The following is a 12,806-nucleotide window of genomic DNA, read 5'->3' as shown; positions in this document are numbered from 1 at the left end:
ATTGCATGAATAGATTTATATCCTCATAGGTGCGAAGCAGTCAATACTTCGTTAAAAGTATTACTTTACTACATGAGGTTATGCTGAGGTCAAAGAGAAGCTGCAGCAATAAAGGGAAACCGGCAACTTTCTATAAACCGGTGATGTCTTGATAATCACCCATATCTTTCACTTTCCATCAAGCTGAGGGATGCTGGGAAGGCAACACCTGCAGTGCTTTTAACTTTTAATCAAAAGACAAGCCAATCATACTGAAGGTGTTGCTATAGCAACATTTAAACCAATAGGAAAGCAGCTGTTAATACTGGAGCCATTTGAGCCAATCAACACAAGGCATGATAAAGCATCAATCAAACAAACTCAAGTTTTAATCAAAAGTTGAGTTAATTACTAAATAGCTGTTGATATGACAACACATTATCAACCAACAGAACCACTGTTGACACTCGACACCAATGTGCCTTTCAGATAAAATATACTCTGCATATATTAAATTTAATCAACAACTGTAGAGGTTATATGACCATCGCATATAACGTGTGTGTGTGTGCACCTGTCCCTCCCACCTGTTTTTGCCTACACCACCTGTCCAGTCAACCAACCCCTCCTTGAGCTCGCACACACACACACGCATTAAAAAAAAAAAAAAAAACACACAGCACAGCAGTGGTACTGGCATTACATAAGGAGATAAAGAGCTGCTCTCTGGGACGTTGTAATCTAAAAGTCATTCTTCCGCAGCATGCTCAGACATACAAACACACAAACAGCGAGGCTCTCTGTCTCTAAACAATCCAAACTAAAATGTATCTTATACAGTATTTAACCCAACTAATGTCCTATTAAATCGCATCCACCTAGGTCAAATTTGATCCCTGGGTCAAATACTGAAAAGCACTTAAGTGCCCCTATTATGGGTAAAGAAAGGTTCAAAAAACGATTCATTTTTCCAAACCCCTCCTTTGCATGCCACTAATCTGCGGTGATTGGGCCGATTGGTCTCATTTTTATTTAATCATGCCTGTAATGCCTGATAAAGCAGCGTCTGTGAGCGCAGTGCTGCTTTATGTACAGTGTTACCGGGGAAACAGCTATTTAACTACTCTAAAAGGGGCACCTAGTGGCAAAGAATGAATTTGAATTTTCATTCAGACCAAAACTAAAAGACCAACAAGTGGGCGGGCAATATGCTAATGTTTCATGTTGACGTCAACATGAAACTGCTTGGGATTCATTTTAAAAACGACTCGTTTCAATGATTCAGGGCCGACTCTTTCTTTTGAGAGACAATAACTTTGTACACTGTTTTTTAACTTGGCTTATTATAAATAAAGAATTGTATAATGAAGTTAAAAATTGAGTAAAAATGTAGTAACTTGTTCATTTCTGTCAGTTTTATTTATAAAGATTTACATTATAAAGTTGAACTCAAAAAAGAGAAAAGTATGTGTAAAGGGCTTAATCTAAAATGTAGTATAATTTTGGGTCAAGTTTGATTAATATATTGACAGACAATTTAAAATTGCATCACAAAATGAACAGACAGAAAAATTATTTTTTTTTAGATTATACTGGGCTTGTTTAACTATTTTTTGACAATGTCAGATTTTAGTTTGCTGTATTTTATTCTGAAAATAAAAACAAGAGAAGGGGTTAAGTCAAAAAGCAACTGCAGCCCCGAACCATTTCACTTCTAACACGACTGAAAAAACAAAACAAAAAAACAATAGCAAAACACAAAAACAAAAATAAGAAAAACAAACAAAAAACAGGCTTGATTTTGTTCTTTGGGAGTAAAGGGGTAAAGTCAAAACGCAGCCGCGTTCACAAACTATTTTACTTCTAACATGATTGAAACAAAAGAAAAACTAAAAAAAAAAAAAAAAAAAAAAAACCATTTTACTTTTAACACGACTGAAACTAAAGAAAAAACAAAGACAAACAGAACACCCCACCCCCCCCCCCCCCCACCCAAAAAAAAAAACAACAACTTTGGGATTTGGAGTAAAGTCAAAATGCTGTTGTGTTCAAAACATTTTACTTCTAACATGATTGAAACAAAAGAAAAAGAAAAACAAACCACAAAAAAACTAAACAAGTAGGCTTGATTTTATTCTTTGGGATTTGGTGTTAAGTGGTAAAGTCAAAATGCAGTTGTGTTCACAAACCATTTTATTTCAACATGACTGGAAATAAGAAAAGACAGACAACAATACAAAACCAAACCATCAAAACAAAAGCAAAAACAAACCAAACAAAACACCAAAACCTAACCAAAAACAAATTGCAAAACAAAAAACAAAACAGGTTTGCAGACCTCATTCTTTGAGGTCTGCATTTTGAAAACTGATCCCTTTATTAAGTTCAGAGGGGAACAGGAGGGCTTGATGATGTCAGCAAAAATGGAAAGTCATTTCATAGGCAGAGCGAGTTATTACACGGTGATGAAAGATTACAAAAGGCAATCATTTTTTTCTTCGCAGTAATAGGTAGATCAATAGACCCAATTCGGATTCCATGTTAAACAATGTTGTTTGCGGACTCTGTTTTGATGCCCGAGCATGAAATGCTGATGGTGTCGTATCTTCATTTATTCAGAGCGCGCTCTCTTTTTCACTGTGGCCGCACTCTCTCTCTCTCTCTCCCTCATATCTTCCCACACCACAGCTGTGTCTCTCATTACAACAGGCCTTTCAACCTGCTTACTAAGGACAATCCAACAAAACACCAGGCTCTCACACACACACACACACCCGGCGCAGGTCTGATCCACCTGAGCCCATGTGGTAAAGTTCCACTCATGGCCAGCTGCGCACAGGGACTTTATTTCCATACAAGCATCATGGAAACTCTGGAATGTTCCACAGCCAATGCTCAACAGGTCAGGCCGTGACGATATGTCATGCTGTCAGATGCAGGAAGGTCCCGCCGACAGCATCGGAGGGTGTGCGATTACGACAAAATAGTGGAATCTGGACAGACGTGCGCTATTTTTCCCACTACTGAGAACATATTGTCATTTTTCAGTGCATAAGTATATAAATTGTAAACTCTATGCCTATCCTGTCTTGTTGCTAAGCAACAGCGCTCCTGAGGAAAATATTTCATGTCAGCAGAAGCTCTTGGGCCCAAAGCAAGGTTGGGTCTACGGTTGCTGTGCCGACAGTCTCCGGTGACGGGCTCTTAGGGGTCTTTGTGCAGCACCCTGAATGCCAAAATGAACACAGGCAGACATAAACTCACTCTCTTTCTTCCTTATCGAGATGGAGTATGTCTTCAGAGAGCGTTCGAAACGTAGGGGAACTACGAAGCACAAATAAACACAAAAACACACACATGACTAAAGAGTAAGTTTAGCAAGGCTGATGGTGCACATGACTGTCCTGTTCTGGCAGCACTAGGGATGGGCATTTCTGGTCATATTTCATTTCGAGTAATCCACAGGTTTGAGAAACGAGTACTCGATTAATCGGGGGTGGAGCTTAAGCAAGGGGCGGGGCGTGTGCGTCATAGCGACAATTGAAATATTTCAATTAAAGCCCTGTTAAAAACGTTGTTGATAAAACTATGACAGGATTCAGAAAATAATTAAATTAACACAGATTATTAAAAATCACTATCAATAGAGGTTAATACAGTAAACATTTAAAAGAAATAACAGCGTGAGGTGAAGCTGAAGCGCTTTTTCTACATGACGCATTGTATATAAAATTAATCACATAGCCTAGATACACAATATGTAAATGTTATATTACAAATTGTATTTATCTACACAAAATACATGTGAGCTTGAACTACGTGCCAACCAGAAAGTAGTGGATGTGCTTCTCCCGTTACAGGGCGCTTTAAAACAACGGCAACTTTGCAACCGCAAAAAAAAAAAACAAAAAAAAACACACAGTTATTTTACAGTATTATCCCCATCCCTGTGTGTGTCTTATTATTTGTATAAATATTTTGGATCAGTTTTTAAAAAGAGAACCTACCTTTTTCTATGTTTTATAAAACAAATAAAACACACATGATACTCTGATTTTCAGTTATTTTATTCAACTGTTATTTTTAACAAAACAATATTTTACTTCAGCAGCATCACAACAGCTGTGGATCAAAAAAGTTTTTTTGTAAAAGGTTTGCAAAAATAAAGTTTAATACAACTTCACCAAACGACTGTTAAGTAGCCCATAGCCTAACGAAAATTAGAAGCCAGCATAATTTGGCTGCGTAAACTTAAAGTAAAAATAGCCTGAATATTTTTACCACAGCTATAAAACTTAAAGATTAGGTAACATAACATTTCTTTCAAAATGATCAGTTGGTAAAGGGAAATAAAATAAAGCCGGCATAATTTAACTATGCTGCTTAAACTTAAAACAAAAACAGCCTGAATATTTTACCATGCATGGCTAATAAAACTTAACATAAGGACTACATATTTTTATTCAAAAAGATCAGTCGGTCTACTTGCTCAGATGAAAGCCGAGTGCGGAGTCTATTTACAATTAGACCGGCGGTGGAAAAAACGCGCTCAGCAGGCACAGAAGTTGTCTTTCCTCAAAACCTTGTGTGAATTTTCCATTCATTTATGTAATGACAGGTTAGTGTCATATACGATTCAGTGGTTAGCGAGGTCCACGAGTCCGTGGTTATAGCCACCCGCGCTGCAGTGACCGTTTTGCGTGATGGGACAGTATAGTGGGGCTCAACGTAATTCATTAAACGTTTAAAATCTTCACCTTCAACAAAACTAATAGGCAGCAAGTCTTCTGCTGTCATTTCTATTAGCTGCGTCATCTTCTCTGCCCTGCCTGTGTCGCATTTCTGTCTGATGGTGAAATCTCTTATGCTCGTCTGACTGCTGGTATAGTGGCATCGGCATCATCTGCTTTTTTGCGTTTATGTGCAAGATGGTAACGCATCGAACTTGTTGTGGAGTTGTAGACGAGTGTGGCGCTGCACATCACTTGACTGTTTTTTCGTCAAGTTTTTCAAAGTGTTGCCAGACATCGCTGCGCGCTTTAGAAGCCATATTCGCTCTGTGCTCCGGTCTTGTCTCTAGACCGCAACTTCTCGCAGCCATAACCAATCAAATATCAGACTACCGCCCAAATACCAGCATAACCAATCAGAAAGAATGAAAGTAGTTTAAAAAAAAATTTAAATGCATTTTTAGAGCCAATCGATCATCGTTTTCATGCTCGATCGTCGCTGATGCGTTCGAGTAATCGATTAATCGAGTACTCGTGCACATCCCTAGGCAGCACCAGACCACAAACATGAAAAACAAAGAATGGCTGGAATTTAAGGAAGCAGTAAAGAAAAACAACTGTCCATCTATCCTGTTTTTTGGTATATAGTATCCACGTCTTTCTTGTGGGCAAAGGACTGATTAACACTATAATATTGCTAATTATTAATATAAAAAAAAACAAGCAAAAAAATTAAAATAAAATAAATAAAAGCATTTTTATACAATAATAAAAACAATAATATATTAATATATTATCATAATACACAAACACATTAAATATTTATAAAATCAGTTATTAAAAATGTTCCTGGTTAATTTTTTATTAATGTATATTTTACAATATAAACTAATAATTTAATATAAATTAATTTAATGTAGAATATAATATACACAATAGTTATACAAATATAAAAATAAGTTATTAAAAGTGTTACTATGTAAACGTTAAATTTTAATTGACAAAATTCATAAAACTACTTTCTATGGGGACAATAAAGAATAGAAAATATTCAACAGATTTGGTAATTTTTTTTAAAAGAAAACAAAATGTTTGTGCGTACCATCTTGCATACGTCCATATTTAAGAAATAACAACAAAAAAAAATTTATTCAGGATTTGGTTTCCTGCATCTGACATGTTGCTGACTACATCCACGACTGCACAAAAAAAAGTTAGATCTTAAAAATTTGATGTGAAACCTGAAAGCAGTGTGTCATTTTCTGAACAGTCTTCAACATTAATGAGATTCATCTGCTCTCGTTTCCATACTGCATGCACATCTTTCCTGAGGGTAAAGTGAGACTATAAATCAAATGGCTCACTTAATGTATAATTAACAGAACTATTAAATCTTTAAATTAAATAGGCTAATGATTCTTTCAGATGTCCCAACAAACCTAATGAGAAATACATCTCTAACATAGGCATTATTTATTTTAAAATAAAGATAATTTAAAGTAGCGATTATTTTACAGCCATCACAGTGCAAAATATTCCTCTGAACGTTTTTCCAGATGGGCTGCAGCGGCTGAGGATTCACCCTGACCTGGATGAAGCCGGCAGAAGTTTGAAACCCTTGGTAATATGTGGATTAAAGGAAAGAGAAGAGAGCGGCATAAGTTCCTTACGTAATGGCAGGGTCTTAAAACATTCATTAGTCTGTCTAAAAAAAAATGGCTGGGTCAACAGCACTGCCATTCCCCAAATTCAACACACAGACCTAAAAACATCCACACTGTCAATGTGTTTATGCAGAGCTGAGTGGGCATGTTTAGACCACTGTGCACTAGCACTGGTGAAAGAGTGCAACATTCACGTAAAAAAAAAATAAAAACCTGCATTCTCTGGATGCTAGTGTTAGTGTTTAGGGCACGAGTGAGGGAGGATGTTTTTACTGCTGCTAGACCAATGTCCACACAGTAATAAATGTTACCAGCTGCAATGCATCAGGACATGCAGATAAGGCCATGTTCATCCAGATATAAAGATAAACATGCACAGACTCTGAGCCAATCTAAAGCTGCGGTCACACTACCAGCGACTTTGTCACTGCATGTCACCACGGGCTGGCGATGAGGCTGCTAGTGGGTGTTCTCAGTACTGGTTGCCTTGACAGCGAATAAGGTTTCTTGCCGGCGACAAACATTTGAGGCAAAAGACTAAATATAATATGAATATAAATTAAATCCGTGCATACAAACAAAAATGAATGAGAAACAGAGCCTACTTTTGTTCCATTGAGTGTGTTTATCTACGGTTGAGAGGAGAATGATCATATGAGCTCAACTGTCTTCTTTCCTACTGGCTGTCGCTCCCGAAAGTCGCTCTTCGTTTGCATAAAGTTGAAGGATTCTGAACTTTGTCGCGTCGCTGGACACGCCCCATCTGGTGGCCAACGGTTGCTACCGCTCGCTGTCGCTCGTGTCGCCAGCTCTCCATTGAAATGAATGGGATAGTGTCGCTTTGTCGCTGAGTGCCGCTTGTAGTGTGAACGGGGCTTAAGCTGTCTCGATATCTACATATAAAGCTAATGTCTAAGGCAGCAAAACAGAATCTTATAAATTACTAAACTGAAATGTTAACACTCGCTAATAGGCACTCCTAAATAGGGCTCCTCAAGACATGTAAAAACCAGCTATGTTCATGTTTTATTTTGATTTAACCTAGTGGTAGACGAATATATCGCCAATGGCAATATATTGGCCAATATTTGCTAATATTTTTTAATTAAAAATTTTAAATAAAAGATTTTTTAAAAGTTCATTTTTTCCCCTGAGATTTTTCCAATTATTTATATAAATATTATGTAAAACAACTCAATTTAATTGCAGATATTGGCATCAGCCATAAAAAAAAAAAATTAAAAATCAACACTGGTCAACCATTATTTTAATCTGTGGTGAATAGATTGCACTATATTCTAATAAACAAAACAAAAAAAAACAAAGGATACACAGAAATTGGGTCATTTTTAATTAGATTAAACTATTTTCAGTACTGAATATTATCTACATGGTCATTTGCGTTTAAGCCAATGCATTCTGGGACTGTGTATATTTCAGAAGAATGTGTGCATTTCAACCTATATTTTAGGTCAAAGTGAGAAATGCAATAACGCAGCATAACTTTGATGCCTACGGTTGTGATTTAATGCATCTATAATGCTTAAAAATGCTGAAATCAATAACTATTTTATGTTTTGGTCAATTGGGGGCTACTATGTATGAATTTGTATGATCTCAGTCACAATGTTTTAGTCGATCTGCTTACAACCCATTGGCAGTTAGGTTTAGGGGTAAAACTGCAAAAACTGCATGTTTTTAATGTGATTCAAATTGTACGAAATCATAGGAAATCACCTTGTAGTTGCTTCTCCTCATGAGATCAGGTTGGGTTTGTAAGTTCATTATATAAAGTTTATGCTCAGATATAAACTGCAAGCTGACCCTGAGCTGAATGTGTCCTATTTCAAGGGTGATTTTCGATTCGGCATGAAGTGTGAAGCAAAAAGGCTTGAAAACCATATCTGTACCCAGTTACTCTACACTCAAGAACATTTTGACCACATTTCCCACTTGCATTAAAACCCTCCCTCATAGGTGCTCCGAGTCTGGGCCGAAATGGCCATGGAAGTTGAATCTGTGCTTTCAATAAGTGTGGTTACCGTTTTACCTCGAGCGCTCAATATGCCCAGCGGGTGCGCTGGGGATGGAAGGTAAGCGAGAATGCACTGGAACTCACAATACACTGGCTTTCAGTTTACACAGTCTCATTGTACAGTCTGAATCGGTCTGTCTGATTCCAGTCCATCCGTCAGGTCAGCCCCAAGGCAACGGAGCTAATTTAGCCTCTCACAAGCCGTCATATGCTCCCTTCCTCTCATTCTCCTCACAGGGGTGTCATTGCTGTTACGTAATTACTAGCTAGCTGAACATACAAGAGCAAGGAGAAGAAAAAGCACTTTGAGGAAGAGGACAGGGAGTGTTTTGCTTAGATTCTTTTCAACTGAAATTGCATTGACTGGAAGCATGGCAGTGACGGGCTGACTGGAAGCATGGCAGCAGACTTTTTCACATCAGCCCTGGCTCAGCACCGTTTATGGTCACAAAAATGGCACAGGCTTCAATTATGACAGATCAGAATGACAGGTTTTCAACGCAGCTCGAAATTATTCTGTCAGGGTGACTAACGCGAGCTAACATGGTCAATACAGGCGACCCAGAGAAAATAAAATACTCTAGGTGTAAATACTGTGAGCAAAGAGAGAGACAAGGAATATTTTGGGTTCAAACTCGAGTTAAGACATGATGTTACCAAAATAAATGTCACTCATTATCTTTAAATAAAACAAAACTCTGGGTTACAGTAAGACACTTACAATGGAATCGAATGGGGTAAATCCGATAGTACCAGTGTTATTTTAGTATCATTGAGATGCTATTATAATATAAAGTATTTGAACTTTATTTTTATATTTTCAGGTTCATTTTGGTTAAAGCTTTAGTATTTTTGTTTCTATGAGTTTGTCGTCATTTGTATTAGTTTTTGTTGTTTTTAATGTGTTTATAAAATTTGTATTCATTTTTTTTTTTATTTCAGTTTTAGTTTTAGTCATTTTAGTACACCAAGTTAAACTAAATAAATATGAGAAATGTTGCCTTGGAATTTAGCTGAAATAATTTAAATATGTTATTTCAGATAACATTTCATTTCAAGTAACCCTGAATAGTACAGACACAAGACACTATACATGATTTTAATGTGGCAAAAAAAACACGACTTCTTCAAACCACTTCACAACAACATAATGTTTAAAAACCTGGAAAGACCGTAAAATGAGTGTAAACACTGATTTAAGTGAAGTGAAGTACTGCCAAGTATGGTGACCCATACTCGGAATTCGTGCTCTGCATTTAACCCATCCAACGTGCACACACACAGCAGTGAACACACACACACCGTGAACACGCACCGGGGCAGTGCCCGGGGAGCAGTTGGGGGTTCGGTGCCTTGCTCAAGGGCACCTCAGTCGTGGTATTGAGGGTGGAGAGAGCGCTGGACATTCACTCCTCCCACCTACAATCCCTGCCGGCCCGAGACTCGAACCTGCAACCTTTGGATTACGAGTCCGAATCTCTAACCATTAGGCCACGACTTCCCCTAAACAGCTTTACAGAAAAAAGTATACTCCAAAAATTGGCCTTCCATTTTAAGTGCCTCAATTTTATTCCCCAAAATTATTTTGTGTTGATATTCATTATGCAATCAGCAAACAGTTGATTGAGCTTAACTTGTACTCCTTTAACATAAATAAAAAATATTAAAAAGGGAGAGTAAAGTATCCAAAGGGAATAGAGAAGTGGTAAGAGTTCACAAAAACACAAGCTTGTCATTTCGGTTTTACACACTCCAGAATGACTTGACAGGTCAAAGTAACTACACATTCTAAGTTATTTTAAGGGATTCAATTAAATGCCTTGGATTTATTCCTGTAAATTTTGAAATGAAAAACAAGAGTCCAGTCACTACCCGAGTGAAAATCTCAGAGGTCAGGCCAAAGCAAACACGAAGCCGTCTTTCACATATCTGCAAGAATGCAGAATATTTGTGGTCTTCAAATATTAGTGTAGTGATACACAGTGTGTTGACATGACATAATATATAAGTGAAATAAATATGAAAATGTTGAAAAAAAGTTACAACATGAATGTTGAATGCATGCAAAACAGGTTTTCTACGCTGCAGTGGTGTGTTACATCATATAATAGACTTAACTCAATTAGTTTGAACTACTTAACATAAACAGTGACCCTGCACACACAATATAGACACAGCAAACAATAGGAAAGGTACAGCGCACACACTCACCGCTGTCCTTGCTGCTGTTCTCCTCGATGGTCATCTGTTCCGCCAGCTCTGAAAGAGATTCATCGATCGTCTGGCTACCACGCAGGGTGAGCGATAAACGTCTCTTAAACCTCTTCATCCTCTCCATAGGCCTCAGAGGCAGGGGTGGCCTGCAGGACGGACACACACACACACACACAGCGTTAATCATAACCGGCATGCGAATATCTGCGGGTCATGCAGCGTTTGAAGACTTCTTTTCATTAAAAACTGAATTTATTACTTTTTTATTAAATTCTGTGGCATTGTGGGTTGAGGGCACCCTATGATGTATGCATCTCTGACTCATTTGAGGACAAAGTGACTGACAAAACCAAAAAAAAAAAAAGAACAATACGTTTCATTACTCATGCCTTTGTTCACTTGTACAAATGCAAACAGTTTCAGAGTATTTCATATTTGCATTTTAGAATTGGTTTAGGCTACGGCATGGAAAATATAATGATCTTAAATTACATTTAAATTAGAGTTTTGTGGCTTTCCGTCCATGTCAATTAAAATTTACTGTACTTGTCTTCCAGGAAAACAGACCAAAAGACTGATGACTCAACTAGTACGCACAGGCATGTACCAATAAAATACTAGAAAGAGAACATCCCATCCCCCTGATGCTAGTCTCTGATTAGCAGATTAAAGAAAGAAATTATGCCTTACTGGTGCATCTTCAGCAGTGATAACCCTCATACTTTCTCATTTACTTTTCTAACCAACAATTGCTGGAATGAATCCATTTTGAATGAGATTTCATTGCTTTCAGTGTAGTTTTAAATTAAGAGTCCTTCACTAACTTCCTGTTTCAAAAGGGAAAAAATGCTTGTCAAACCATTTCATGGAGTCTTAAATATCTACTGACTAATAGGAAGGCCTCGTGTGTGTGTGTGATAGTAAGTTCCTGTGGGATAGTTTTTAAGCTACACAGCAGGCCTTTAAAACTTGCACGTGACATACACAAAAAAAAAAAAACATTAATAATCCAAAGGCTTTTTATCAAATATTCATGAGACTGTATTTTGTTTTTATAGGCACTTCAACACATGGTTTTGCATTTTTTAAAACACACGCTCCCACGTGCACCATAAAAAGAATACATTTTAAACAATAATAAAAATAAATTATTTCAATAGAAATTGTATTTAAAAAGAAAGAAAAAAAAGATTTTTTGACTGAATGAGAGTTTAAAGGCAAAATTAGTCTAAATGTAAAAATAGGACAAATGAAAACACTAAAATAAATATCCAATATTACAATTATTTATGAATACATTTAAATATATAATACATTTAAAAATGTGGATATGTGGAGAATAATGCATGGCAATCAGCTCTTTTATTTTAAGTGGCGTTTTTGCAAATAAACTCCTCATTTATTTTTAATGCATTTACTTTTACAATATAAATATATATAAATAATAAAAACAAGAAAATTAATTTAAATATATTAAAATTATGTTTAGAAACAATAAATAAAGTAGAAAAAAGCTAAATGTAAATAAATTTAAATAAATGACAATGCATTGAATTAAATGTAAATATTGAAATACACCTCATATCTTGCATCCCTTATTATAAATAAATCCTGTCATCCTAGATTTGCATTGCTGTTGCCATTTTATAAAAGCAATAAACTATAAGGCATGCATAATGGTGATTTTAGCATGATAACAGGGGTTAATCGTCATGCATAACAACCCTTGAACGTAAAATCACTCGTGCATGGTTTCTCTAAAGGCTTTTAATACAGCTTTAATGTGTGTGCTCGTGTATTTCTCTCAATACATGCTGACTTTGCACCGTTTTAGGCAGGAAACACCTTGCTATGGGAGGCAGCGGGACTCTTTCTGTCCATTGTATTTCACCGTCAGACTTCACACACCCAAGTTCACACAGGACTTGAAGGTTTGTTGTGTTCACAAAGCGAGGTACAAATTAAACCCTCCAAGTTTCTCCTAGTCTATCCAAAAGTACACATACTGAGAACCTTCGCCCCTATGCGGTCATACAAATACACAGAGACGCACAAAATGAGATCAGGTTACAGCGAGATGGCTTTACTCAGGTGGTGTCTGATTTCAGGACGCCGCAAAGAGGGAAAAGTGCATCCAAAAAACACGAATCTGCCCCCAACTACAGGAAACGGCCTGAGCATCTG

General features: G+C 36.9%; 1 protein-coding gene across 1 annotated transcript in view; it reads right to left on the bottom strand.

Moving 5' to 3' along the window:
• The window catches only part of LOC306858552 (cyclin-dependent kinase 17), a 54,959-nt gene that overhangs the window by 17,309 nt on the left and 24,844 nt on the right, over positions 1-12,806 (bottom strand). Inside the window, exon 2 of the mRNA XM_079399132.1 lies at positions 10,620-10,768. Coding sequence (XP_079255258.1) covers positions 10,620-10,746 — 127 coding nt within the window. The 5' untranslated portion in view covers positions 10,747-10,768. The remainder of the gene's footprint in view (positions 1-10,619; positions 10,769-12,806) is intronic.

The sequence above is a fragment of the Barbus barbus genome (assembly GCF_936440315.1).
Source record: "Barbus barbus genome assembly, chromosome: 39".
NCBI lineage: Eukaryota > Metazoa > Chordata > Actinopteri > Cypriniformes > Cyprinidae > Barbus > Barbus barbus.
The sequence above is the reverse complement of the archived record's forward strand: the minus strand, read 5'-3'. Positions and strand labels throughout refer to the sequence as shown.